The sequence below is a fragment of the Tinamus guttatus genome, unplaced genomic scaffold (genome assembly GCF_059628265.1).
Source record: "Tinamus guttatus ecotype Peru unplaced genomic scaffold, ASM5962826v1 Tinamus_guttatus_pri_ptg000652l, whole genome shotgun sequence".
Classification (NCBI taxonomy): Eukaryota; Metazoa; Chordata; class Aves; order Tinamiformes; family Tinamidae; genus Tinamus; species Tinamus guttatus.
This window is the reverse complement of record NW_028289186.1, coordinates 1,347,949-1,375,345: the sequence shown is the minus strand read 5'-3', so window position 1 is coordinate 1,375,345 and position 27,397 is coordinate 1,347,949. Positions and strand designations below refer to the sequence as shown.

General features: G+C 47.7%; 1 protein-coding gene across 2 annotated transcripts; it reads left to right on the top strand.

Annotated features, from left to right (window-relative positions):
- Positions 1–3,177: 3,177 nt before the first annotated feature.
- On the top strand, positions 3,178–27,397 carry PIK3CD (phosphatidylinositol-4,5-bisphosphate 3-kinase catalytic subunit delta). Of its 2 annotated transcripts, none has more exons than XM_088536135.1 (23): positions 3,178–3,210; positions 9,896–10,059; positions 11,510–11,738; positions 11,822–12,051; positions 12,916–13,095; positions 13,698–13,847; positions 14,472–14,561; positions 15,200–15,421; positions 18,160–18,256; positions 18,657–18,787; positions 19,693–19,752; positions 19,954–20,121; positions 20,591–20,712; positions 20,934–21,077; positions 21,849–21,948; positions 22,451–22,629; positions 22,861–22,970; positions 23,631–23,709; positions 24,073–24,240; positions 24,413–24,536; positions 26,149–26,294; positions 26,644–26,776; positions 27,255–27,397. In XM_088536135.1, the coding sequence occupies exons 2-23, from the start codon at positions 9,919–9,921 to the stop codon at positions 27,390–27,392; spliced, it is 3,141 nt and encodes a 1,046-aa protein (XP_088392261.1). In that variant the 5' UTR covers positions 3,178–3,210; positions 9,896–9,918; the 3' UTR covers positions 27,393–27,397. The 2 variants fall into 2 exon arrangements, with proteins under 2 accessions (XP_088392261.1, XP_088392260.1); XM_088536134.1 differs by lacking the exon at positions 3,178–3,210 and adding an exon at positions 4,312–4,478.

Below are 27,397 nucleotides of genomic sequence, written 5' to 3'. Positions count from 1 at the left end.
CCCCAGCATCCACGCCTGGTGCCTGTGCCCTCCTCGGCCATCCCTAGCAGCATGTGCTGCTCTGGGGGGCTTGCCCTGCGGGAAGTGGAAGGTGAGATGTGATTGAGACCTCCGGAGAGGGCCGCAGCTCCAGCCGTTGCTTTGGAGAAGCGGGGGTGGTGCTGAAGTTCTCCTCTTGCTTTCATTCGTCGCCCTTTCTCACTAGTTTCTGTTTTCTCAGAAGAGACCCAAGTGGAGAGCTACTGCCCTGCCATGCCCGCGGCTCCTGCTGCGGCGGGTCTGCTCGGCCGGCTGTGCCACCCTTGGGAAACTGTCCACTCGCCCAGTGCTAGAGGTACCCCTGGAGCAAGCATTTCCTTGGCTATGTTTCTGCCTTGTGAGAAATCTGTGTGTGTTGTGTGATGTTCCATCAACAAACAACCGCATGGGACGTGAAATTGAACTGTGAATTTAGATCTGAATTTCTCCTACAGATTCAGGAGGATCTGGATCAGCAGCAGGTTTAGACTAATCAGCGCTCTCTTGAGAGCACTAGCACTGGTCGGGGGAGTGAGGAAGGGCTCTCGGGTACAGCTGGTTCCTCTTCCCATCTCTTCCCTTCTGGGTGTTCAAAGGGAGAATAGGAACCCTCGGAGGTGAGCAGGAATGTACTCGGCAGCTGGAGGCTGCAAGGTGCAATTGCAGCACTTGGTGCAGTTTCTCCCAACGTCTGCTGCAGGGAAGCTCTTGGGAGTCCTGGATGCACCCAGCAGGCACTGGATCTCTTCCCTTCAACTCAGAGTGCACATTCATAGCTCACAGGAGAACCTAGAGGCCAAAAATACATATGTATTAAAACAAAATCCCCACAAAGAACACACAGCCTGCAGTAGTGAGGCATTAGACTATAGCGGAGAGACCTTTTCTGTGAGGTGCTACCAGAAAGGCGTTGAGCTTGGTTGTCGGCTTTTCAGAGCAAGGGATGTATCCTGTGGTCGTACTTATATAGAAGAGCTCTGCCTGGATGGCTGCTCTACACCTCGTGTGGCTGCAATCCTATTTCAGATCTTGTGGCCAAAAAAAGCTCTTTTGACTTTTAAATGAGAGCAAGTTACCAGCTGTATTTGCAGACCAACTGCATAGCTGGTGCAAGAACGCGGTTGTCTGCTTGTTTGGTAGTGTTAACCGCATGGAGCAGATAGTTTCAACTCTCCTAAAACTGCTCTGGCTTCCTGTTTGCTTTGTGGTGCAATTAAATGTGGCTTTTTTTTTTTTCCTCTTGAGTAAGGGGAGAAAAGAGGGTATTCTAGGCCTGTTCGTGCTTGGTCTGCAAAATGGTGAATACAGTTTCATAAATGTTACTTTTTACTGAAATTGCCAATGTTGATGTGGTTAGGGCCAGGTGAGCAGGCATGGTGATTTCCTCTCAAGGTACAGCCTGGGCAGTCGAAAGCGTTCTTGCTAGGTAATCTTGGAAATAAAGGCAGAATCCTGGAAATAAAGGGAAGGAGGTTAAAAACGAAGGCATTTTGGTGAGTAGTTGTTGTGACTTGTGGGCAGTCAAAAGATGAGTAGAAAAACTTGCACTAAGCCTGGGCAGGTCTGCAGCATGCGTCCTATATAATGGAGCCTATGGTAGATGCCCCTTTCTTGTTCTCCAGGACATTTAGTTATGCATGGCAAATATATATATTTTAATTAAAGTCAGTTTGTGTCATCTAGCAATTACTTTCACATCACTTTTAGATATCAATTTATTTTTCTTCTTCACGTGCTGCTTCATGTACAAGCCTGGACCCTATTGATGGTAATTTCAGGGATACAAAATCAGGTTTTTGGCAAATTTGCTAGAATCGGTGGCCTCTGCCGCATGGAAAGAAGCCATGAGACCTGCCAGGAAAATCCACCTGTTTTATGAACAGCTCTGAAGGGGTAAATTATACCGGCTTGGCACTGCACGACATGGGGATGCTTCTCCTCACCTGCCCTGCACAACTTGACGCCTGCTGCACGGGTGCCACTTCCAACCTGTGAGCGCTGCCTCGCTCTCCATAAAGGAAATACGACCCGTCCACCCTTCCCTTCTGCTCTTCCTGGAGGACTCGGATCCTTCGTTTGCAGGTTGCAAGTATTTTTTTCTGACTTTCAGTTCCTTCTCCCCTTTCCTATGGCTGCTCTTGTCCGTTATCGCGTAAGCCATGCGGGCGAGCGTGCTGGAAGTGTTGGGTGCAAGCCTCTGTATGAGACCTGAAATAACGAGTAGAAAAGCTGTTGAAAAGGGAAAAAAATAGCAGAACAGAAACCAGAATTCCAGTAAACAGTCTGTTAAAAATATCTTCAACACATGTCAGTTCCCATGATTTAAAATAGACAGAATCTGAGCTTTAAAAGGTCACATTAAGACGTGATAGTGGATTCACAGAGAGACGCAGAACAAATGTTTCAGCAGGCACATTTTGTGCTGGTAGCGAGATATCTGTGTTGCCAATTTGTAATGTTCGGGGGGGAAACAGATTGCAGGAACAACAAGCTCTTCCTGGACGAAAGCAGGGGGTTTATGCCTGCGCATGTGCTGCCAGCAGCGACCCTGGGCCTCGGGTGCAGCACCGAGCACCTTGCACCAAGATGCTGGGTGTTGCCAACAGAAAACAGACTTTTTTCCAAATGAGCCAGTGGTCTCTGGATGTCTAATTGCTGCTGAGAACGTAATGGGATGGTGGCGAGCGGCAGAATTCTGCTCTCCGCTGGCTGCTCCTTCAGGAGCTGCTGATGGCCCGGAACGGGGTGCCCGGGCGGCAGCGGAGCAAGCACCGGTGCGCGGGGCCTGGCGTGTGACACCCGGCTGCTGGCGCAGGGCAGGTGGCAGCCGCGCGGGGAGGGCTGCGGAGAAGAGGGCAGAGCGGCTGGTGCCAGCACAGGCGCTGCCGCCGTGGGATGCACCGTTACTGGGGCACGGTGCCGGGTCGCCGCTGCGCGATGCCCGAGCACGATGCACAGGGGTGCACGAGCACGACGCGCAGCGCGGGCCGCTCGTGCCCCGCCGCCCCGGGGCCGCGGAGGGAGCCCGGGGCGGGGCGGCGCGGAGCCGCCTCCCTCCGTCCCTCCTTCCTTCCCGCCCTCCGTCCCTGCCCGCGCCCGCCTCGCTCCTCCCTCGGCTGCCGCCGGCCGGCGCCGGGGCCGCGGGTGCCGGGAGGGGCCGCGGGGAGCGCGGCCGCGGTGGCCGCAGCGCAGGTGAGCGCGGGGGGAGGCGCGGGCGGCCGATAGCGCGACCCTGGACGTGACCGTTACCGCGACCGTTAGCGCGGCCGTTTAGCGCGGCCGTTAGCGCAGCCCTTGACGCGGCCGTTAGCGCGGCCGTTAGCGCGACCGTTAGCTCAGCTCTTGACGCGGTCGTTAGCTCAGCTCTTGACGCGGTCGTTAGCGCAGCCCTTGACGCGGTCGTTAGCGCGGCCGTTAGCGCGACCGTTAGCTCAGCTCTTGACGCGGTCGTTAGCGCAGCCCTTGACGCGGCCGTTAGCGCGGCCCCTGACGCGGCCGTTAGCGCGACCCCTGACGCGGCCGTTAGCGCGGCCCCTGACGCGGCCGTTAGCGCGGCCGTTGTCCGGGGCCGCGGGCCCCGGGGACACTGAGCCATCCCACGGGCCATGTCAGCGCCGTCCCAGCGAGCCCCCCGGCTCCGCGGGTCCCCACCACCCTGCAACCCTCTCTGGGCAAAGGGTTCTGCCCGCCAGGGTCGGCAGTGACTCTTCGGGAAGCGGCTCCTGGCACCTAGGCTCGGCAGGGATTCTCCCCCTCGCTTTCGGCAGCGACCTCCTCATCACCATCACCCTGCGGCTGGATGGGGACTTCTCCCGCACCTCCTGCCCGCGGCATGGCCCTTGTCCCCCATGGGGTTCTGGCCATTATCCACAAGGTTTGGTGCTGGTCTCCACCACCCATGGGGAGCTGGGTGGCCTCACCACCTGCGAGGCTGGCGCCAGGCTGCTTGGCGAGCGTTGGTGACGGCGCGCGTTTCCGCTGTGCTTGCCGCGTTGGACGGGTGCTTCGTCAAGGCCTCTGAGAGCCCCTTCATTGACCACAGCGTCCTGCAGCTCCAAGGCTGTGCCCAGGGTCACAGTCATAAATGGCACACAAAGACTCGGGACCACCTTGCTGGTATCTAGGAGTTGCCCCATCCTCCATGAAGCGGGCTTGCGATGGAGGAAGCCGAGGGGCAGAGCATGAGCTGTTTGGGTCACCAACGCGGTGGCGGGTTTGGGAATGGAACTTTGCTGGTTGTCGCTGCTCCAGCTCTCGCTTTAACCACTAAATACGCTGTTTCTCACTAGATGCTTCCTCAGACACCTCTGAAAGCGTAGTTGACTGACTGTGAACTTGCCTAACAAGCTGCTTGAAAGTTTCCATCAGGACGAGGCTCTCAAGTCCTCCTGTCAGATGCTTTTCTTGCTCTCTGATGTTCCTCTGCCTCTCTAGTCATGCTGTTTTACTTCCAGAATGAGGTATGGCCTTAAACTTCTATTTCTCTTAAGCTGCTGCTCTTTCCCTCCCTCTGCCTGTTACTTGTGGCTGGACGCGGGGCCTGGCTGAGCTCAATGATTCCTTTTCTCTTCCCCTAGTTGCTCTGGAGGTGGAAGCCCCATAGCTGTGCAGTCGTTACTACCACACACACGTTCTGCTTTCCTCTCTCCTTCCTTGCTGACAGCCCCTTTACTCGTCAGCTCTGCACACAAACAAGGTTAGCGCCGGTCGAGATTACATTAGTGTAGTTCTGCTTCCCATTACTTTTCACTGTGAGTCTCTTTTATGGTGGTGTGTGTGTACAAGGCAGGCACTGAGTGCTATAAGCTCTCAGAAGGGCATTTTTATTTCAGAAAGGGAAGGATAAGCCAAGGATTCCTTGGATCCAGTGGCGGCTGCTCTGGGCCTGCTCCTTGTAGTGTTGCAGCCAGAGCCACCTCCTTGCAAGGTAGCAAAATCCATGGTGACTGCATTGGTAGCTCTCTGTTGACATCTTGATGCATCGAAGATGCTGATTTTTGTTATGTAGGTGCCAGCTTATACCAACCTTTCTGACAGGGAAAGGGCCCTCTGCTTTAGTCTAATGGGTTGTATAGGCAAAGTGATGAGTAAAGGTGATCAACGAGGGGCTTAGAAATCCCTAATAAAAGGCATCATGGAAACAATGTAAATGAGTGCCTACTATGCAGGCACTGAAAGAACAGCAGGTTACTGTTGGGAGAATGAATGAATCAATGCACGGGATTGTCTGGCAGTATATAGGAGATCAGGATACAGAACAGAAAGCTGATAATATGCAGAAACCTTTCTTTGACTTTTCTATTTGTTAGAAGTAAGTCTTATTAAGTTAAACTAAATAAAGCAGTTTAGAATATTTAACCTAAGGTTTGAGGAAATTAATGTTGAACATACCAAAGCATCAGTTTTGGGGGATGTGCAGTATTTAAATACTTCTCAACCTTACAGGGATCCTAGTTTTCTCCTACTTCAGGAGCCAAGTTTTTTCCTCGTGTGTATGTGCGGGAGGAGGAACCAGAGACACGTGGAGCTGTGGTGCAGCTCTCAGGTTAATGGTGAAGGTGCAATACTCACCCTGGAACTAACGGACAGCAAAGATGGCCTAAAGTGCAGCAGGGCTCCTGGTCTGCACTTTATGGAGAGATGAATGGAAATGGGAAAGGAAGCATCTTTTTTACACAAGAGAGTAAAATCTATCCTGTTAATGCCTCCTCCAAAATTAGTGATGTGAGCAGATATTTGAGAAGGCATCAAAGCTGCTCTGGTGCTGTAAAAGGTGCCACTAGCCGAATGGCCAGGCTGAGTCATTCTCAGTGCCGGGCCGCAGAAGATGGCTGTGAGGTCTCGGTCCAGTTTGCTTCGGGTCGCCCAGACTCTCTAGCTGCCTTGCTGGTGTTTAGAAAGGAGCCACCATCAAGTCTGCATCTGCTGCCTTGAGGGACCCTATTCAGCTGGGGTGAACGGGCAGCACAACAGGCACTTGGAGCTCTCTAGAGAGGCAAACTCCGGTCACCAGGGCTGTGCTTCTAGCACGCTTCACCAGCACGTGTTCCCTATTCCTAAATGAACAAACAGTCAGGTTGTCATGGCTTGTCAGCAATTAGAGCTGCCAAAGCCAGTCTTGCTCTGAGTTTTTGCTGGCTGATCCTCCCCAGGGGAATGGAGCTTGAAATAGGAAATGTTACGTTATGCCACAAGGGAGGCAGAAGTGGCTTGTTTGTGCTGCACAATGAATTTGAGTGCCTGGCATCTTGGTGTGAATATCCAGCTGGTTCTGCAAGGGTAGGAGGCCCCCTCCAAAACTCCCACCTATGGTCACAGTTTGACTGGCTGGTATGTCTCTAGGGGCACGTGCTTACATACTCTGAGAGTTTTCCAAGTCTGTTCTTTGAGGGGAAGTTTTGGGTTAATTTTGTGGTCTGTCAGTGCTCAACTGTCTGGTCGTTGCCATCAATGTACCATAAACAGCCTCTATCAAGCTGTACAGCCCAGGGGACTGTTTTACCCTTGACCCCCTCCAGAAAGGTGAGCACAAACTTGAAACGTCTACAGAGCACTCAGTGACTTGGGTCTGCTCATGAAAGCTCAGGGGTGCTTAAAATGAGCTGAGTGTTTTAGTGGCGTGGTGGAGATGTACCACGCGCATCTGTACGTAAAAATTCCCGTGGTCTCCTCCCCCAGCGAAGCCGATGCCTGCAATGAAAGTGACTTCCTGCTGTCTCCCACGCTGCACGCATCACCTGTGAGCGCTGTGCCACTCGCTTCTTATAAACTTGAAAGGTATTTTTGTCGTCCTAGGGCTTAGTAATTCTGTAATCTGTTTGTAGGCGTTAGAGCTTCCGTGTCTGTCTAAGGCAGCAGCCTCACAGAGGTTTGTGGAGCAGCTCTGGGTGTGAGCTTGCAAGCTCACTGCTTTTTTTTTTCCCTCTTCATTCTCAACAGCAGTTTTGTTGTAAACACCAGAGCTGTGGTTGATAAACTTTATAGGAGATGGTGTTTGTGCTTTCTGTGTTGACTGCTGCTTTAAATCCCGACTGCACCTGTTCCATTCTGCGTAAAAACAGCCTCTATGTCCAACTGTGCAGTCCTCAAGGTGTGTTATGGACTCGGCACACGCTGCCTCCTGCTCCTCGTGTTGTGCCTACTGTAATGCTGGGTTTTACATTCTGACCCAGCGAGCGAATTATAAATGTCACTTCTGCCCTGGTCCTCTCTCTGCTTTGGGAAAGCCGTGCGTTTCTAGCTCTTGCTCTAGCTCATGTGAGATGAAACCTTAAAGGGAAGAAAGCGAGCTGCAGCTTTCTCTCAGAACAATAAACTAAAGCAGAATGGAGAGAGGATATTGAGGGCTTACCCTCAGTAGAAAGCTGCAAGTTACTGGTTTTTATTTATTTATTTATTTATTTCCACTTCTTTTTCTACCCAGTGAGAAAGAGATTGGGCATTTTAAGGTACGTACATGAGCCATAAGGCTCTCAGCGAGGAGGTGATTAGCACCAATGGGTGCAGCTTTCCAGATTGCTCTTCCAGGAAATGGGCTGAATCCACATCTCAAAATTAGAGAATTAAGGAGCAGCTGTCCTCTGCTAATAACTTTTGCCATTTATTGGACAGCTTTTGAACCAGAGATGGAGTCATTCTGCCCATCTGTATTTCATTCCTAGTGTCCTGAGAAAGTTGTTTTTGCACAGATTTTTACTTTTGCTTTGTATTAATACTCCACAGTGCAGGAGTTTCTGTGAAAAGGGGATTACACTTGAATTCCCTAGGAGCTGTCCACAGGCAGTGGGGTGGGGGAATAGCTTCCTCCTTTGAACCTGTGGAAATTTGTTGTTGGGCACCTGCTAAGTGCTTTGGAGGCTGTGTTGTGTGACAACATTCACTTCTCTTCCTCTTTGATTCTATGAGAAATTCGAAGACTTTTAGAAGTTGACACCTACAATGAGGAATCCTTTTCTTAATTTTTATTTCAAAGGCAGCTACAATGAAAGGCAAATAATCTATTTCAAACAACCCTGCATTTGACTATTCAGAAATGGCAGAGTGACCTGCAGAAAAGGAAACTGTAATTGCTAGTACTTGCGAAGCCAAGACAGCGCAAATATGGCCACAGCCTGGAGAACTCTCTTCCGATTCCCCAAGGCAAAAGGGAAGGTGAAAGTGGGGTAGATGCCTTGTCCTGACTCAGTTTGGTGCTGAGTAGCTATTCTAGAAGCTTATTTTCTTGTTAATGAACAGAAGGCAAGGCAGGCTTGTTTTGCTTTATTCAAACTTGTAAACCCTGCCTCCTCCCCATTTTACTTCCCTTCCTCTTAAGGCACATGGGTGGTTTTGTGGTCTCTGTATCCGGTCTCTGTGTGATACAGCATGTGCACTGAGGAAGCAGGACGGATAAAACACAGCTCATGTTTCTGGGAATCCTTCCCTCACTGCAGATGGGGAAGTGTTGTGCTCCCAGGCACTGGTAGATAAGGTGCTGGGCTGTTGTCCCACTGAAGTGACATACTTGTCATACTGCACACACACAGTTGTCATACTGAAGTGAAGGTGCTTTATGAGTAGTTCCCTGCAGGACTTATGAGATGGGGGACGTGGATCTTCAGCAGGGTGTTGCTTGGTTTCTTTCTAAATTTGTACACTGCCTGACAGCTTTATAGATACGTTATAAGCTGTGAATTGAACAAATTTTATACTGATTTTGTTAACTGAGGATGAGTGACGTGGTTAGAATTGCTCAGGGCATGTGCAGACCAGATTCAGAACCTGCAGAGAGTACGATGGCAGAAGGCTGAGGCCTGGGTTTCTATATCCAGCAGCTGGGTAAGCAGCCTCCGAAATGTGCTACTGGCACGTGTCCTGCCGACCTGGTAGGAAAACTCCCTGTGAATGAGGGGCAGTTTAGTCAGGCGAGCTGGTTTCTCTGCTGAGGTGGTTGAACCAGGTTAGTTAGAGCCAGGTGTATGTGGATTGTGTTGCTAATGCCAACGTCATCTATGGAGGAAACTCTCAGAGTCTTCTTACACTGCTGTAGCATTTTGCTTGTGGGCCAACGGACAAAGCTTGAGGGTGTCTCTGAGCTTGGTATTACATATCTTTAAAAAAGAAGCCATACAGTGGGCGTCTGTTGGATGCCTGTTGTTGTAGCTAATCCTGTGTGTGTTTATCCTGTACTTGAAAATGACAACGTGTACCTGATAGCGTTCGGATTCTTCTGTCTTGTGTTCTTTGGAGGTGCTGGGGATAAACTGTAGAGTCCTGCAAAGCAAAGGGATAAAGATAGAATTAACTAACCCATTTTGATTAGCTCAGACTTGTTTTTCTCCTTGTTTTTCTTGACCTTTTCTCAGGGGATGGGGGCAAGAACTATAGTGGAGTCTTATTTGTGTGTGTAGAAGTATATGCATACTGAGAACCAGCAATAGCCACTTCTCCTGCTACAGTCTGGAATTTAGCTCTGGAAAAACAAAATGCAGTTTGGAGAACGTGCTCTGAGGATTATGTTACAAAGCCATGGGTAGGGCCTTGTTGTTTCTGTCGGCTGCTTGGCCCTAGATGAGCTATTGGGGCAAATCTGTTCTCCAGTGAAGATAATTTGTTAACATCTTTGTATAGATGTAAAGCCAATCCAAAAGAGAGTAAGAAAGAGTTGCTTTGAGTGGTTTATATAGCTAGAGCACTCTGGAAGTTTAACGTACTGGCCTGGAAATCTATTTAAAACGCCAATTTTCCTGAGCTGTGCGGATATGAGGATGTGCTTTGCTCTATGTCTACCTTCTTTTTCACACTGCCTTTGTACAGTGCTCAGCACATATTTGCGTTGTGCTTTAAGGAGTTACTATGTATTGAACAGCAACAGACTTTTCCCCTCCTTTTCTTGCAGGTTGTAGCTAAGAAGTGAGCAGGATGCCCCCAGGCATTTACTGCCCTGTGGAATTCTGGTCCAAGGGGGAAAACCAAAACATCCAGGTGGACTTTCTGCTGCCCACAGGCATATACCTAAACCTCTCTGTGTCCTGTAATGCCAGCTTGGGCACCATCAAGCAGGTAACAGCCTTATTGCTTGGTTTGATCTGCAGTCTCCTGGAACTAGGAGTCTGTTCTTGGGAGCACTTGGGGAAGTGTGCTTGGTCTTAACACCAGTTTGGTTTCTTCTGCATTTCTTTAGACAGTTCCTTGTGATTGATTCTCGAGTCCTTCCTTTCTGACATGGCCTCTGCAACCCACTAAAATCATGTCTAGCAGCTGAGATGATTGTCAGAGACAGGGTGCTGATGTCAGTGGCACAGGGGTCAAACTGCTGGCTGCTTGGCCAACCTTGAGATGCTATTTAGTTCTTGAGTAACTATAGGATGAGGCCAGATTTGGGTTGTTAGTGTGGGGTGGACGGACCTAAGCCAACCAGACCCCAGACTGGATTTTTCGTTACGAATGCTCTTGGGTGTGCAGATGCAAGGACAAAAACTCAGCCCTAAGTAATCAAATACAAGTGCTGGACTGCCTCAAAATATTCAGGTGGTCAGCCTAGCCTCCTCTTGCCTCACAGAAACTGAATCCTAAAAACTGACACTGTGATGAGAGAGATTTTTTTCTTGGTGTTTTCATTGTGAAATAAAATACTGTAGTGAAACCATGTGTAAAAGAAATGAAACCGCTTGCTTGTTTCCCCGGGCAGGAAGTGGGGGTATGGGAGAATGAAGGAAAGCAGAATGGAAAAGGTTTTCTTTGCAGCAGCAACCTGGCCTAGATGAGTCACAGATCACAAGGGACAGAAGCACAGTGCCAGATTATTCCAAGTTTTCTCAGGCTGCAGTTTTCAGGTCAAAAAAAAAAAAAAAAGAAAAAAAAAAAGAAAAGAAACCCTGCAAGCAGCGCTTAGTCCCAGCTGCTAAGGTCTGTGTTTTTCAGCCAGCAGGTTCACTGGGTCACATCAAAGGCCTGTCTACCTCAGGATTTTGTCTCCTATAGCAGGTACTTAGTGTATGAATAGGATATGAACAGTCATATGTAAATGTCGTTCCCCTGGAGGGAAGGGTAGTAGAGAATTGGATAGAATTCAAAAGTCTTAGGAAAAAATTCTGGCTTTGTCACAAATTTCATATTTCTGAGGGCGAGTGACTTGATCCACTTTTGCTTCCAGTGGGAGTGACACCTCTATTTCACGAGGCCAGCAGTCAGCAGTACTTACTGTGCAGCATTCAGGTGGGAGTTACTTAAATACCAAGGCAGAGGGATTTACTGTGCCTGAAACAAATGGCAAGTGCAGAAAAGGAAGTCAGTTAAAGACTCTTGCAGATAAATCTACCAGCAGTTCAGCAAGAGTTGCAGCCACCAAGCCTGGCTGAAAAGCAGCCTATGACTACTGGTCCAGGAATGCTGTGACAAGACTTTGCTCTGCATTCCCTTTGTGGAATGACATGTCTTTGCGTGGAGTTGATACTGAGAGGAAGATAAGTCCTGACGGCAGTAGTTTTATTGTGCTGTTGGTCTGCCCTAGGTGGTGTGGCAGCATGCACAGTATGAGCCGCTGTACCATATGCTCAATGATCCTGAGGCCTATGTGTTCACGTGCATCAACCAGACAGCAGAACAGCAAGAGCTGGAAGATGAGCAACGGCGACTCTGTGACATCCAGCCCTTCCTGCCGGTGCTGCGGCTCGTGGCTCGAGAAGGCGACAGGGTCAAGAAGCTCATTAACTCCCAAATCAGCCTGCTCATTGGGAAAGGTCAGTTTTCCCCCATAATTACCAAAGGCTGATTGCCCCTCTTGGGTGCAGGTGCTTATTTTTTCTCTCCCTTTCTCTCTTAGGTTTGCATGAGTTTGATTCTGTGCAAGACCCGGAGGTGAACGATTTCCGCATCAAAATGCGCCAGTTCTGTGAGGAGAGAGCAGCAAAGCGGCAGCAGCTCAGTTGGGCAGCTTGGATGGAGTACAACTTTCCTTTGCAGCTGGAGCCATTGGCCAAAGGCTTTGGGACAGGCCCCCTACAAACCCCCACCAAGAACATTTTTGTCAACGTCAAGTTTCAGTCTGGCGGGGTAAAGCACAAACTTTTCTGTGACAGTGTGTGACTGGTTTGTGCTTTCTCTTCGGGCATTCACAGACAGCATAACGTGTGTGGACAGTGTTTCCATGTGTTCGGTATTTGTCTTCGTTCTCCAGACCCTGTTGCCTGTGGATATGGTTGAGAGGGAATTTTTGAGCCTCTAACCAAGATGCTCCAAGGGAGCCATTACCACTCTTGAACATGCATTGAGGGTCCTGGTTAGCTGGCAGCTGAGGTTACTGTATGCATGTGTGGGAGCAAGCTTTTTATGCATGGGTGGGAAAGGAGCAGAGAGTCCAATATATATCATTCATTTTCAGGCTTAAAGAGTCCACTCAGCTTGTGCTCAGTGTGCACCGCTTGCAAGCACTGGCCTGTGCTGCCCATGGGCCCCTGCTCTTCCTGCTGCCCTTGGTTATTGCTGCTTTGTGCATGCTGAGCCTGCATGTGAAGCAGGAATTGCCCCCGGGGCAGGAGAAGGGCCTTCCAGAGTGATGTATTTGAACAAAGTGACCCCAGCCACCACCTGCTTTGCTGGTAGGAAAGCAGTTGGAATGCTCACAGTGACTTGCAGCCACACATATTGGTGATGGCGCTTACATTGTACTTGAAGTTCCTGATTTCCAGACGTGTGCTTGCATTGCAGAAATATGCTGCTGCCCAGTTTGGCAAGCATCCCTACTTATTTGCTAATGTGTGTGTTGTGAGGGGAGGTAATTCTGCTTTTCTAGCCTTCTCTTTACTGTGTCAGCAATAGCAAAGTTGTCACTTCCCTGCTGAGCTTTGCTTGCTCCTTGTGGTGATTTCAGCTCTTTGCTGATATTTGACAGCATACGCTGTGTTGTTGGGATTGCAGGAGAGCTTCACTTTCCAGATCTCCCCAAAGGAGTTCCCCGTCACGCTCATGAGCTATGCTATCAAGAAGCAGGCTACCGTCTTCCGCCACGAGACTCTGGAGAACCCAGAGGATTATACCCTGCAAGTGAATGGAAAATGTGAATATCTCTATGGGAACTACCCCCTGTACCAGTTCCAGGTGAGCGCTTGGCTTGTTGTCGGTGGGTGAGCACTGCCCCCACGTGTCCCCGTCCTGTTGGGAAGGCAGGGTGAGACCTGCTGTCCTGTGTCAAGGAGGCTCTTTGCAGGAATAGAGCCCACTGATGGCAGGAACCTGGCTGCTGCTTAGGACAGGAGGTACTCTCAAGATCCTAATGGATCCTTTTGCTTTTGGAGGACAACTGATCTAAGCCCATGCCAAGTATTTATAGATTATGATTCTAGAGGTGACTGTTGGCTTAGATGATGGGGTCGACTGCTTTTCCTAAAAGTTGGGCAAGTAATCCTGTATCCTTTGTTCCCTGCTGGCAGGAATGCCGAGTCCTCAGCAGTTTCCTTTAATGCAACTGTCTGAGTGGGTGAGTCAGCTGACAAAATGCTGTATGTGATGCCCATCACATTCCTGGTGCTATCCACATATGTCTAGTGGGATGTGGGTTTATAAAGCCAGAGGATATAATTTAAAACTGAATTTTGATGGCTGCTGGATCCTTTCCATATGCTGTTCACCTGTACCTGCCCTGCTTCACTGCCTTTGCCAGCCTAGGGCCATATCATCTGTGAAATGTCCTGTCTTTGCAGTATATCCGCAGCTGCCTGCACCGAGGCCTGACGCCCCACCTCACCATGGTGCACTCCTCCACTATCATTGCGATGAGAGATGAGCAAACCAACTGCATTGCCAACCCCCCAAAGCTGGCTGCCAAGCCTCCCCCACTCCCTAAGAAGAAGGTAAAAGGATGCAGTGACCCAGCCTGGTCACCCTCAACACACCCATTGATGAGATGCTATTGTAGTCTGGGAACACCTCCTGTAGAAGCTGGTTCCCCCTGACGCTCTCAGGTCAGGTTCCTAGCAAGGCCCCAAGAGCTGGAGATGCCCAGTCTTCCTCTATCCTGCTGCAATACGGTGCTCTTTTCTGCTGGCCCAAAGTCCATGAGGAGAGTCCAGCAGTAGAAGGCCAGCAGCTAGGAAAGCTGATGTCTTACCCTCAGAGTAGCTCTTCGCTTTCCTCCTTGCAGCCTCCCTCAGTGTGGGTGCTAGCAGGAGTGACATTGGCTGGTTGTGGCAGCGGGGAGACGCAGAGGATGTTTGGGTCCCAGACTGTCTCTGACATAGAAACTGTGACAGTGCTGTTGAAGGGGACATAGAAACTATGACAGTGCTCTTTAAGAACTATCCCTGGGCTAGTGTCAGCAGTGCCACTGCTCAGAAGTACATTGCCTGTGTGGCTACAATAATCCCCTCTGACTCCCTCCCCAGGGAATGGAGAAGATAACACAGAGCTGAGAGGTAATTGTGCTGTTTTGGTTTGAGAATTCTTTGTTTCTCATCTGAGCTGTTCTTTCTCTCTAGCCAAACTATGGTTCTCTCTGGTCCCTAGAACAATCCTTCTACATTGAGCTGGTGCAAGGCAGTAAGGTCAATGCAGATGAGAGAATGAAGGTAAGTGCTGACTCTGGTTTGGTTTGGTTTTGTATTTTGGCTTCCTTGCTTTGCCTGTTGCTTGTGTGAGGTGAGGAAAGCAGGGGCTGGCACTCTCCTGTCATGTGGTCCCTCTTTATGTTTCATTCAGCTCTTGGGCTGCTTCTAGCCTCAGGGCAGCAGGAAGGGGAAGGGAACTTGCCAGCCAGCAGCCCAGCCACACGACTGTGTGTTCTTAGAAACATCCCTCTGCTAGAGTTTCAGAGTAGCAAGCAGAACTGCTGCTCAGTGGCAATGATCGCTCGACACTGTAAAAGGGCAGAGAAGCCTGCAGAGAGTGCAGGGGAGGAAGCTCATCTCTGAGAAGAGCGAATGGTAGGAGAAGAGGTAGCTGGTGTAGTTAGGGCACAAAGCATGATACAGCAAAGCCCTGGGATACACAAGGGGGACAGGCCAGTGAGATGAAGGGGGATGGCCACACTTCAAGAAGGGAAGAAAACAAGCCTAGAATATATTAGATATGAGGAAAGAGACAGGAGTAGGGTCTCCTGTTTCCTGGAGTGGACTGTCTGTCCCATTCTTCTACTAGTCAAGTGTCCTTGGCAAACAGATCAGGTCCATGTGGATTCACAGTGTTCTCTTATTTCTCTGTCCCTCAGCTGGTGGTTCAAGCAGGTCTTTTTCATGGCAATGAGATGCTGTGCAAGATGGTGTCAAGCTCTGAAGTGAACGTATGCTCGGAGCCTGTGTGGAAGCAGCGGCTGGATTTTGATATTAACATCTGTGATCTTCCCCGCATGGCGCGGCTCTGCTTTGCCCTCTATGCTGTCATCGAGAAGGCAAAGAAGGCACGTTCCACCAAGAAGAAGTCCAAGAAAGCTGTAAGTAAAGTCAGTGGGGCCTAAGCCAGGCTTTCCAGGGCTGGAGGGGGCACAGGATGCCATTTTGAGACAAATACCTTCTGCTTTCAAAAGAAGACTTACTAGAAAAAGAGCTCACAGTGTGGTGGCCAGTAACCTCCTCATTAGAACAGGAATCAGAGCAGTTCTGCCTGTAGGAAAGGGTGTGTTAACTGAAATTTATTCTCCAGAAAGACAGTTAGGAAACATACCCAGCATGTAAATGCACTTAATGCACTTAAAGTGTTGGTTTCTCTGTTTTGCTTTTCCACAACTTCCTTGTTTTATAGCTGAGGTTAAAACCATCTTGTATGTTGCAGCTTCTTTCTAGCAAGGTCTTTCATGTAAGTCCCTCATGGGGCAAATTAACAACTTAGAAAGGGGAAGAAAATGAAGAATGTAAACACTGCTTACAGCAAAGCTATAGGTGAGATAGAATTTGAAGTGCAGTCTTCAAAGTTACTCCTCAGATGCTGCAGGTGGAGAATGGGAAGTGTTAAATTCATTTTGGAAGCTTTTGTTTTATGTTTCTGATTCAGAGTTGTAGTGATTTGTTTTCTCCTCTATTCCCAAACTTCTCAATCAAAAATAACTATGAAAAAATCTAAATGCAATCTGTAGTTGAATGCTGATTTTCTGGTTTGTAACCACAGTAAGCCTGATTTGCATTTGGAGAGTTTTTTTTTTGTGAGGAAAAAGACCCCTGTTTCTCTGCAAATGATTGTTTATGCAGATATAAAAATACTTTCACTGTGCTTTAAATAGGGAATTAGTTCTGCTTCTTTTTACTAGTGTGCAAATAAAATTGAGAGATTGACAAATGCTGTCACAGAAAACTTTAGCTCTGCTAGCCTCAGTTGTGCTAGCTCCTCTGTATTGTAAGTAGTTTTGTTGAGCTTTCCTGACTTGGTGCCAGTAAGGTTTACAGTGTGTTAGTATCTGGGGACTTTGATGCAATCCATGAGTCCTGTTTGCATGGAGCATTTTCCAGGTTGGCAATTTCAGACTGGAAACATTGTGAGTGAGCACCAGGATGAAGCTTTTATTGTTGTTTTTGTACTTAAGTATAGCAGAGCTCCAACTCCTGCTGGAGGCTTTTGTCTAACAGAATATCTGATTCATCCACAGGCTGCATTTTTGGTGGTCACACAGGAACAATTTGCAGTTTTGAAGTAGTCAGAAGGAAATTCTGCTGTTCTAATTGACAAAACAAAGCCAGTTTGGTTAGCTGAATTGATAGGATCTTGTTCATGTGCATTCCGGTGATGGGGAGAGGTGGGTGGGTTCTCATGGGCTTTTAATGTTCAGTGTTTGCTGGACCCGGACTCTGAAGAATGGATTTGTCTGTGTGTTCTCATTGCAGTTCTGAGTGAGGTACACAGGTCTTGCTTAAAATAGTTGGTGGCTGGAGGTTCCAGTCAAGCTGCACCCTGATTTTATTGCTGATTAATACACTTTTTGCTTATTGCTCAATATTCAGAGGTTAGCTGCCTGCATGTTTGTGATGCAGACAGTCCAGATCAAGAAGGTGGGACTGAATCATTTACTTCCATGAAAATAAGCCTGCAGACTGACTGGGATGAGTCAGAGGGTTAATGTCACTGGTTGGCTTTCAGTGTGTCTTAAGTCATGCAGGAGATATTTCTGTCCTTGTGATGCTGAATTGTTGCTCTGCTGGACCTTATCCTCTCAAAATCTTGCCTTGCATTTTGGCAGGGTCCATGCTGTGGTTTGATGGCATTTAGTTTGATGGAGAGGGTTACTGCTGGTGGTGGTATTGTGACTGCCTCTTCCCTGGGGTCTGGAGCTAATGTCTCAAATGGGATCTTGCTGAAAATGCTTAGTATAATCAAATCAATTAAAAGGCTTATGAGAGGCCATTTGGATATGAGTTGTTTTGTTATATAAAGGGAAAACATTGATACCACTAGCTCCCCCAAGTCCTTTGGTGTGTCTTCTGGGGAAGACTAATATGTGCTCAAGAACTTCTCACTAGAATTTTCCCTTATAGGTTTGGCAAGTGAATTTTTGTGCTCAGTGTTTTCCGAGCAGCTGGGTAAAATGCTGGTGCAGTTGTAACTTACGTGAAGCAGCTGTTCCATCTGGGGAAGCTCAGTGCACAAAAAAATTAGGTCCCTTGTAGAATCTCTTGTTCTAATGGCGGAGAAGTGGGTTAGAGCACAGAGACAGGTTGTCTTTCTTGGCCATGCCCTGGTCTCTTTGCTTATTGGAATCCTCCTCGTCCCAGATGAGCCTGGCTTGTGCTACTGAGCTGGTCTTGGGCTTGCGTATGGGAGGAGATGGCAGCATAAAGTTTGAAATCTGTCAGAAGATGCTGTTAATCGTTGTATCAGTACCTGCTATATCCATGATTCTTTGTCTAGTTTTCCAAACTCATGTCAACTGCCACATTCCCACTTTCAAAGCTAGAGTTCTTCACCTTTGCCTCAAGATGTGAAATACATGACGTGTGAGTCCTGCAGAGTAGCAGTACCATACAGGAAACCTCCAGATTCTAGAGATGTGCAACGGTGGGTGCGACATATTTATGGGAAGATTCTAGTGCCATTCAGCACTACAGTGCACACGCTCCTGGATGTGAAGTTACCTGCCTGTAGCGTTCTGCATAGGGTTTGCTTTGCATCGGTTGTTTCCTTTCTTTCCTTCATCCACCTTTTACAATCGCAGCACTCAGAGCAGCTTCTCTCCTTGCCTTGCAGGACTGCCCAATTGCCTGGGTGAATGTCATGCTTTTTGACTACAAGGACCAGCTGAAAACGGGAGAGTGCTGCTTGCACATGTGGTCCTCCTTTCCAGGTATGCCAGGAGCTAGAGCTCCTGTACTGCTCTGTGTCTTTACTGCCCTCCACGAAGATGGGATTTGTCTTGTGGTCTGTTCTGCTGGCCTAGGTGGTAGCAGTGGCCAGAATAGCTCAGCTCAGACTAATAGTGTTACAGTAACATCCTGGGCTGACAGTCCCACTACAACTACTGCGCTATATTGCAATGGCACCTGGAGCCCTGCCAAGATCAATTTGGTTTGGCATTGCACACATGCTGTAGGAGGTAGCCACTCTCCTAAAGGTATCACATATTCTTGTGTTCTGATGCTAGCAAAATGAAGTGACCTGCTGAGGCCCAAGACAGCTGGAAGCAGTTCTGTGCCCTGCCAGATCTTCAGCTTAGAGTCTATGGATTTATGTCCTTTGCTTTCCAGATGAGAAAGGAGAACTTCTGAACCCCATGGGTACAGTACAGTGCAACCCCAACACAGAGAGTGCAGCAGCCTTGGTCATCTGCTTCCCCAGCATTGCTTCACATCCTGTGTATTACCCGTCATTTGAACAGGTAGGGGACACGGATGCTTTTTGGGGAGATACAGAAATTTCCCTATCTTTGCTGGGTGCAGGAGCATGCAGTGCCACGGTGTCCTGGGTAACCACTGACAAGGGATTAGATGCAAAAAAACCTGGCAAATGGATATTTTTAACTGAAAACTTGGCTCTTTCTCATAACCTCATACACCTTTGGGCAAATAATTTTCCAAGTATGAACTACCAAGTTAAATCTACTCTCTCCTGTAGGCTTTTGTCTACACATAGGTTTAACCAAACTGCCTTTAAACTGCAGGCAGCGTTATTGGGCTTGGCAGGGGGAGGAATGGGGGTAAAGGAGTGTAAGGAGACAGTTTCCTCCTTTTCGGCTAGAGTGCTGGCATGTATGGGCGTTCTCCATCTGTCACTGCACTGGCCAGACATTAAAAGAAGAAGAAATGTGGCTGTTTCAGGAAGGGAAGGAGTTCTGCTCTGTGGGGACATACACTCTGCTCTCCTGTGATGCATGTTCTGGCTCGGAAGCTTGAACAGATCACACCCACGTGCCAGGCGGCTGGGCAGTGCTGTCTGTTTGGCAAACAGGCATCACTTCCAAGAACCTGGAATGGCTTGTGCTGGCCTGGCAGTCAGCGACCAGAGCTTCCTTTCCTTGGCCATATGGGCGTGCAGACATGCCCTTCTCATCCCCTGATTCTCCAGACCTCAGGGGAAAAGGCCCATGGGCAGTTAGGTTACAGCTCCGAGCAGAGGGGTTCCTGTGAGCACGTTATCTACATCTGGGCTATCTGAGAGGCATGACTTGCTTCTCCAGAGGTGGCAAGGGACTGGTCTCAAGTTGTTATAAATACCTGATGTGGTGGTGAGCTAGGATACAGAGGAAATGAGGAGCCCTTCTCAGACTCTGTATTTGTGTACCAGCTGCTGGAGTTGGGGAGAAATGGAGAACAGCCCCGCACTGCCCTGGAAGACCCTGAGGAGGTGAGTCTCTGGCCTGCACAGTTCTGCAGCTGGCTACATGCAAGCTTGGTTTCTTAGATCAAGTCATCTGTTGCCATCTTACCCCCAACCAGCTCTTTTCATCAAACTGGGCCAGGCAACCCTGTGGCCCCAGTCCTACAGTGTCTCCTTGGGTTGAGACTAAGCCCTGTGTATGCTCTTTCCTGCAATTTCCATGAGCAGAAACTACAACTGAAGGAGATACTGGAACGGAGGAGCTACACTGAGCTCTATGAGCACGAGAAAGACCTGGTCTGGAAGATGAGGTATGATGTCCGTGACCAATACCCCCAAGCTTTGGCAAAGCTCCTTATCATCACCAAATGGAACAAGCATGAAGATGTTGCCCAGGTGAGAGTGCAAGAAGTCTCAGTACTGCCAGAAAGGGATGGCAGCAGGTCCCCCTGTTTGACAGTTCTTGCACGTACATGTCCCTGTGCTGTGTCCTTACTTCAGGGACTTTGATAGGACCTTCTAAAGTTCTCTCTCCAGCTAACTATACTGAGGAAAGAGGAAAGAGACTTTCCCCCAAAGACCTTGTTCCACTCACTGCTTACACAGCAGATGTAACTGCCGTGGCCTGGGAGGTCACCTCTCCTGTCAACCTCTCTAGCAAGTTTAGACTGATGTGTTTTGACCTGGCCTCTGCAAAATGTCTCTTTAAGATCTATAAATACCTACTAAGAAGTGAGGCATTTTTGTTTTTCTGTCTCTCTTCTCTCATTAGAGGGTCTGCTCTTCCCTCATTAGAATTTTAGGGGCATATAGATTTTTGAGAATTGTTTTAAAAATCCTTGTTCTTTCCCCCAAACCTTTACAGATGATTTCCCTGCTTCAGACCTGGCCAGAGCTGCCTGTCCTGAATGCCCTGGAACTGCTAGATTTCAGCTTCCCTGACCGTTATGTTGGCTCCTTTGCTATCAACTCATTAAAGAAGCTGACGTAAGTGTTCACAAAGGGTATGGGGAGCCCCTTTCTATTGGCATTTAGGGCTGCTGAAGGTGATTTTTACACCTGTATTATCTATTTACATATATTACTATCTACTTACGTTTAGGGGCTGTTGAAGGGGACTGTAAACAAGACTTTTCTGTGTTTATTTTTTTTTGGGTAACCGAGTAACCTTGTTGCAATGAAGACAACTTTTTCCTTTCTATTCCCAGAGATGGTGAATTGTTCCAATACCTGCTACAACTGGTCCAGGTGCTTAAGTATGAATCCTACTTAGACTGTGAATTAACCAAGTTCCTACTGGACAGGGCGTTAGCCAACCGCAAGATAGGCCACTTCTTATTCTGGCATCTAAGGTAAGGAGCAGATGTCTTGGGCTCTTTGTAATGAAGTGAAACCACCATTTACTGGATTCTCAATTGTGCTGTGAAGTGAAACAACAAGCACATGTGTGTGTGTGGTTCAACTACTGAAAAGCTGTTGGCCCTTTTTTTACCCAATATCTTTCACTGAAGCATTTGTGGGACTTCCTTGCCATGATTATGAGAAGCCAGGAAATGTCAAATCTGGTCTCAACTGAAAATAACTATAAAAATGGCATCGCTGTGGCCCCATTCTCATTCAGCAGATGTGAACTGCTGCTTTTTCCTTGCGAAATTGATTATTTCAGAAGGACAAAAAAAATTCATTTTGCAGCTGTATGTATGTATATTTTGTATATATGTGTGCGTGTATATCCATACATATATGTATATATGTACATATACACGTATACGTACACACACACACACACACATATACAAAGATGAGCATGCCTGGAATTGAAATTTACTTTGGATGTTCCTGGCCACCTGCCAGTTCTGAATCACAGGCTCAGAACTGCCCTTGTTCCCTGAGTAATTTTTCAAAGGCAGAGTTAGCAATTTAGTCATCCAAAAAGCTTTGTCATCAGTTCAAGCAATGGATTTTTCTACAGCACCTTCTGAGGAGGGTGTTTTCTTGCTCCAGTTTATAGAAGGAGTCTAAACTGCAAAGTTAATTTCCCCCCAGCGTATACTGGCATGAATGGGGAAATTAGTCACTCAGAGCAGTGAGTCAGGTTTGCTTCAACCTCTCTCCTTTTCTAGGTCAGAAATGCACGTCCCTGCAGTCGCCTTAAGGTTTGGCCTGATCCTGGAGGCATACTGCAGAGGCAGCACCCACCACATGAAAGTTTTAATGAAACAGGTGAGAATTGCTCTTAGCCGTAAGGTTGACCTCACTCGTGCTTGGACGTGAGGGACACCTCCATATCTAAGATGCTGCTGCTTCTGTTTTCAGGAGTGAATATAGCTTTTTTAATAACCAGTCCTGCCCAACTGCACTGCAGGCCAGGGGCAGTAGGACTCCCAGGCAAGGGGTTTACTACTTTTCCAGCTCATGTACTTAATTTTCCTTCTGTGTTGCTTGATAACCTGCATTACTTTTGGGGTTTTAGGGCCGCACTCATTACCTCACAACTTTTTTTTGTTTGTTTTGTGCAACAGAATCTTCATAGTTCACTATAGATTTCCTTTAAGCCAACACTAGTTTTTTTTTGGTTGCAAAGTACAAAATTTGTTAGAAGTCAAGTGCTGCAACCAATGTTAACATTTCACAGCAGACTATTAAGTCTTTAAGTGTATGTTAAAGCTAATTTTCTGCGTTTCTTGTTTTGTTTAACACTCTTCCATCCCTCCCCTTTTTGCAGGGAGAAGCACTCAACAAGATGAAAGCTCTGAATGACTTTGTCAAAGTGAGTTCTCAGAAGGCCACGAAGCCTCAAACCAAGGAGATGATGCATATGTGCATGAAGCAGGAAACTTACCTTGAAGCACTTTCCCACCTCCAGTCCCCACTGAACCCCAACATTATCCTTGCTGAAGTTTGGTAAGGAAAATAGCTGCCTTTCCTCCTCAGTTGTGCCCTAGGCTCTGTTCAGCAGGAGAGTGAGGCTTCTGGTAACCCTGAGGCCCTCTTCCCTCCTGGTAGTTACCTGCCCAGCAGCATTTGTTGATGCTGTTGAATTTGCAGGTTCCCTGGCCTTTTTTTTTTTTCCTTTTTTTTTTTTAAATAGATGGAAATTCTGATGGTACAATTTTTGTTTTTTTTTTTTTGTAGTGTGGAGCAATGCACTTTTATGGACTCCAAGATGAAACCTTTATGGATTGTGTTTAATAATGAAGAGACAGGTGGAGGTGGAGTGGGTATCATTTTTAAAAACGGAGATGGTAAGTCTTTGATGACATCTCTTTCAGAGATATCGCAGGTACAATATTCATTGTGATGTAGGGACCTAAATAGGGATTGTTAAGACATTGTGTTTATAGTGTCAGGATGTCTGAGGTGTTTGTGTTGTTCTTGTTTTGACAGTAACTGTGAGTAAACTCTCCATGCTTTAGCTACTGCCCTCTTCAGGAAGAGGACACAGTAACCTACTCTTTCTAGCTGGAGGCCCGTGCCTAGTAAAACAAACTGTGAAAGGTCCAAGCATTTTTGAATGGATAGACATGCAGGATTGGTGTGGCTGCTGCTTGATCATGTGTCCGATAGATGCTTTGTGATGTGCTGCATTAACTGCTATGAGAACAGAGCCTTTAGCAAAGTGAAATAACAAATCCATCCATTAGCACAGTCACATCTCAGTTAAGGTGTCTAGTGTGGAGGCTTTACACTGTTACTGCTCTAGGGAAAAAACATGGCTCTGTTTAGACATTGCTTTAGTAGCGACACAGCGAGAGGCAGACATGGGCAAGGGCTCTTCCAGCAAACAGCTTCCTGGGCAGAAGCTGCTGCCTTGGTAGGAGAACAGGAGGGGAGAGCAGGAGGCACAAGAGGAGGGGAGAGCAGGAGGCACTTACAGCTTCCTCTTCCTCTGCCATGCTGCGCAGATCTCCGTCAGGACATGCTGACGCTGCAGATGATACAGCTCATGGACATCCTATGGAAGCAGGAGGGCCTGGACCTGAGGTGAGCCTGCAGCTGCCTCGCCGCAGCATTGGATTGTGTGGTGGGGCCGTTCTGCTGCAGGCTGGGTTATTCTGTCCCCTGTCCCCTGTGTGCTGCCCCAAGCACAAGCTTCCGAAGCGCTTTTGAAGCACCGGGAGCTGAAAGCACCTGGCCCTTCAGCAATACGGATCCTTCTGCTGGCTGAGCACACACAGAACACTGCAGTATTTTCTTTGAGTCCAAATGTGAAGCAGGCACAAAGGCCTCCCATGCTTTTCCCTAGCAATTTGCCCTTGATATGGAAGACACAGGAAATCTTAAGAGTCAAAAGACAACCCAACTCTGGGCAAGATTTCAGTGCAAGGCTTTCTTTCATCTCTGCAGGATGACCCCTTATGGCTGCCTCTCCACAGGCGACAAGACTGGATTGATAGAAGTAGTCATGCACTCAGATACCATTGCCAACATCCAGCTGAACAAGAGCAACATGGTGGCCACTGCTGCATTCAACAAGGACGCGCTGCTGAACTGGCTAAAATCTAAGAACCCGGGGTAGGTGGGCTTATCTTTTCCTCAGCATCTTTCCAGCTGAGACATTTCCTCTGCTTGCTTAATTTCCCCCTTGTTATCCGTATTTCCAAACTATCCAGCAATCTCTCCAGCAATGAAGTATTGGAGCTCAAAGTAAAATTTCCTCTCAATCTCTTTTTCTTGTCCTCTTTAGAGAAGCACTAGACCAAGCTATAGAGGAGTTCACCCTTTCCTGTGCTGGGTACTGCGTGGCAACATACGTGCTGGGCATTGGGGACCGACACAGCGATAACATCATGATCCGTGAGACTGGCCAGGTATGGGGAGTCACTGCTGCTCTTCGAGAGTTGGACGTGGGCATGAACACTGCTCAGCAACGAGCAGAGCCGTCCCCGGGCAGGCCTCCTCTTACCTTCCAGCCAAGAGACACACAGACAAATATTCTCAACACTCAGCTTTTGCCAGTGAGAGGGTGTGTTAAGTTTTGTGATTAGAATTCCACCGCCTCCGGCTGCCAGTGTAACCTCTGAGAGGCTGCTGTTAATATTATAGATAAATTACACATTTTCATGGAGCAAATAACACCTCTCAACCCTAAAACTGTCTGTAAACTTAAGCAGATGCAAACTCATGCTCTGCATTTACTAGTATAAAGACTCATTTTTAGCAGAATTACAAATTGCATTTAGTTGCTAGTCAAGATCCTCAAGTAATTACCCAGTATGAAATTCTCACAGTCTTCCTCCTAGGATTTTTTTTTTTTTTTTGAAATGACTGCAAATGATCAGCATGGTTTTAATCTCACGTTGATACCTGTATCGAGTCCCTTACTCTTCCACAAGATCAGCTGTTAGCATTTGTATCACCTCTTAATGTGTGAAAGACAGGGCAAAAGCAGGAAAAGAGAAATCCCTTTGTTAACAGGACATGTGCTACTCAGCTATAATCAGAGATAACTTGGTCACGGAGGAGAGGTAAAGTACAGCTCTTGCTGCGAGTTCTCCAAGCCAGTGCCAGGTTGCGCGAGGGAAGGCTCTGCAAAGTTCAGTGGTCTCTAGGTCAGCCAGTTCATATTTGTAAATTAGAAACTGGCTGCCTGTGTTTTGAGAATCCTCTCAGCTTCTGGCCCCTGTCCACACTGTTCCCATGCAGCACCCCCTTCCCGGACATCTTACACCCTCAGACCTGTGTTTGGAGTCGCAGAAACGCACTCAGTGTGTGGAGCAGCAGCACCTACCTGGGGCCCATCCTGGTCTCAGGAGAGAAATGAAGCGGGAGGCAGCGAGGCTGCCCCTGCTGAGCAGGGGCCTCTCGGTTGTTGTCCACGTGGGGGAGCTGATGCCCTGCAGTATCTGGCCCTGGTTTTGTTCATACTCGAGGTTTTGAGCAGCTCTGATAATTGTCGTGTGCCGCGATGACAACAGCCAGACATGAATCTCCATCTAGCTCTGCAGTAGCAATGAGATGGCTTCACTGTCTGCCAGCAAAAAAGAAAGCAAATACCTGAGCAAATAATGTTTTATAACACCTTCAAAACAGGACGTCTTGTTTCCACAGTCTGGGACTGCAAACTGCCCTGGTAGAGTAGGACAGCAGCCCATTTTAGTTCTTTCTGCTTCTATTAGTGGTACCCTAAGGCTTTAGGAAAGAAACATAAAATTTTCTTCAGATATACCAAGCACTGATGAGGTAAGCACCTTTCCCGTCCCAGCTAACACTCAAATTATGCTACAGAGGACTATCAGTATCTTAGTAAGTAAATATTGTCTCTTTCCCCAAAGGGGGACATAGGAAAGATAATTTTCTCCCTCTCAAAAGCCCATGATTAGTGTTTTATTGAAGACAGTGATTCTGAAGAAAAAACAACTCTGATTCACTACAAGTGGTACTTTTCTGCTAACTTTTCTGTTGTTTCTTGCTTATTTCCAGCTCTTCCATATTGATTTTGGTCACTTTTTGGGGAACTTCAAGACCAAATTTGGTATTAATAGAGAACGAGTTCCTTTCATCTTAACCTATGACTTTGTGCATGTCATCCAGCAAGGGAAAACTAACAACAACGAGAAATTTGAAAGGTAAGTGTTAGCAGGTAGATTTGACTAAGCTTTTCAAGCTCTGAGTTTTCAGTAGTGAATTCCATGAGGTGACACATAGCCTATAGCTGCCTGCAGAAAAAAGCAACAATTCTGGTGCACAGAAGGCAGTAGAAAAGAGAGAACAGGGAATTACTGAGGTAGGAAACGTCCAGCACACGGTATTCCTGCTCGTGGTACCAAGTCAAGTAATGCTTGTACCAAGAACAAGTAATGATTATTTACCTGTTAGATGTCACCAGCACAGGTAGCTCAGTGACACCTGGTCTCACTGTACAGAACAGTGCAGCTCGCAGTCTCTGTTGCTTTTCTCACCTTCCTTTCTGAACAGATTCAGGGGCTACTGTGAAAAAGCCTACATGATTCTGCGGCGTCACGGTCTGCTCTTCCTGCACTTGTTTGCACTGATGAAAGCTGCCGGCCTGCCAGAACTCAGCTGCTCTAAAGACATTCAGTATCTAAAGGTAAGAGAAGCAGAGCGTGGATAGGGTTAAAACTTAATACCTGTTCTTCTAACTCAGGGGAAGGCCGTGTTTAAAGCCACTGAACTGTAAAAACTGGGAGCAGATGGCCAGCACCCACATGCAGGATGCCAGAAATGCCAGAGCCACCTGACTGGTGCTCAGGAATAACTTCAGTGGATTCTTGAGCATAGAACCAGCTTGAGGGTTAGGAGACAGAGCCTCTCTGAAGCATCACTGCCTGTTCCCAGATTGTCTCTTAAATTATTAGAGCTTAGCCCTGTCCTCCTCTCTATGCTCCCAGCTTTAGGATAGGATGTGTTTATCTGAATAAGAAAATCGTGTGACTACAGTTAATTGTTTACAATAATTCGTGCCTATTTGTTTTCCACCTAGTGTGTTTTCATAGAGTAACTTTTTAGCAAGTAAATATTTTAATGATTGTTTTGAGTCTGCACTGATCTCTGCCTCTCTCCTTCAGGATTCCCTAGCTCTAGCAAAAACAGATGAGGAGGCACTGAAACATTTCAGACTAAAATTTAATGAGGCCCTTCGAGAGAGCTGGAAAACCAAAGTGAACTGGCTGGCACACAACGTATCCAAAGATAACAGGCAGTAGAGCAA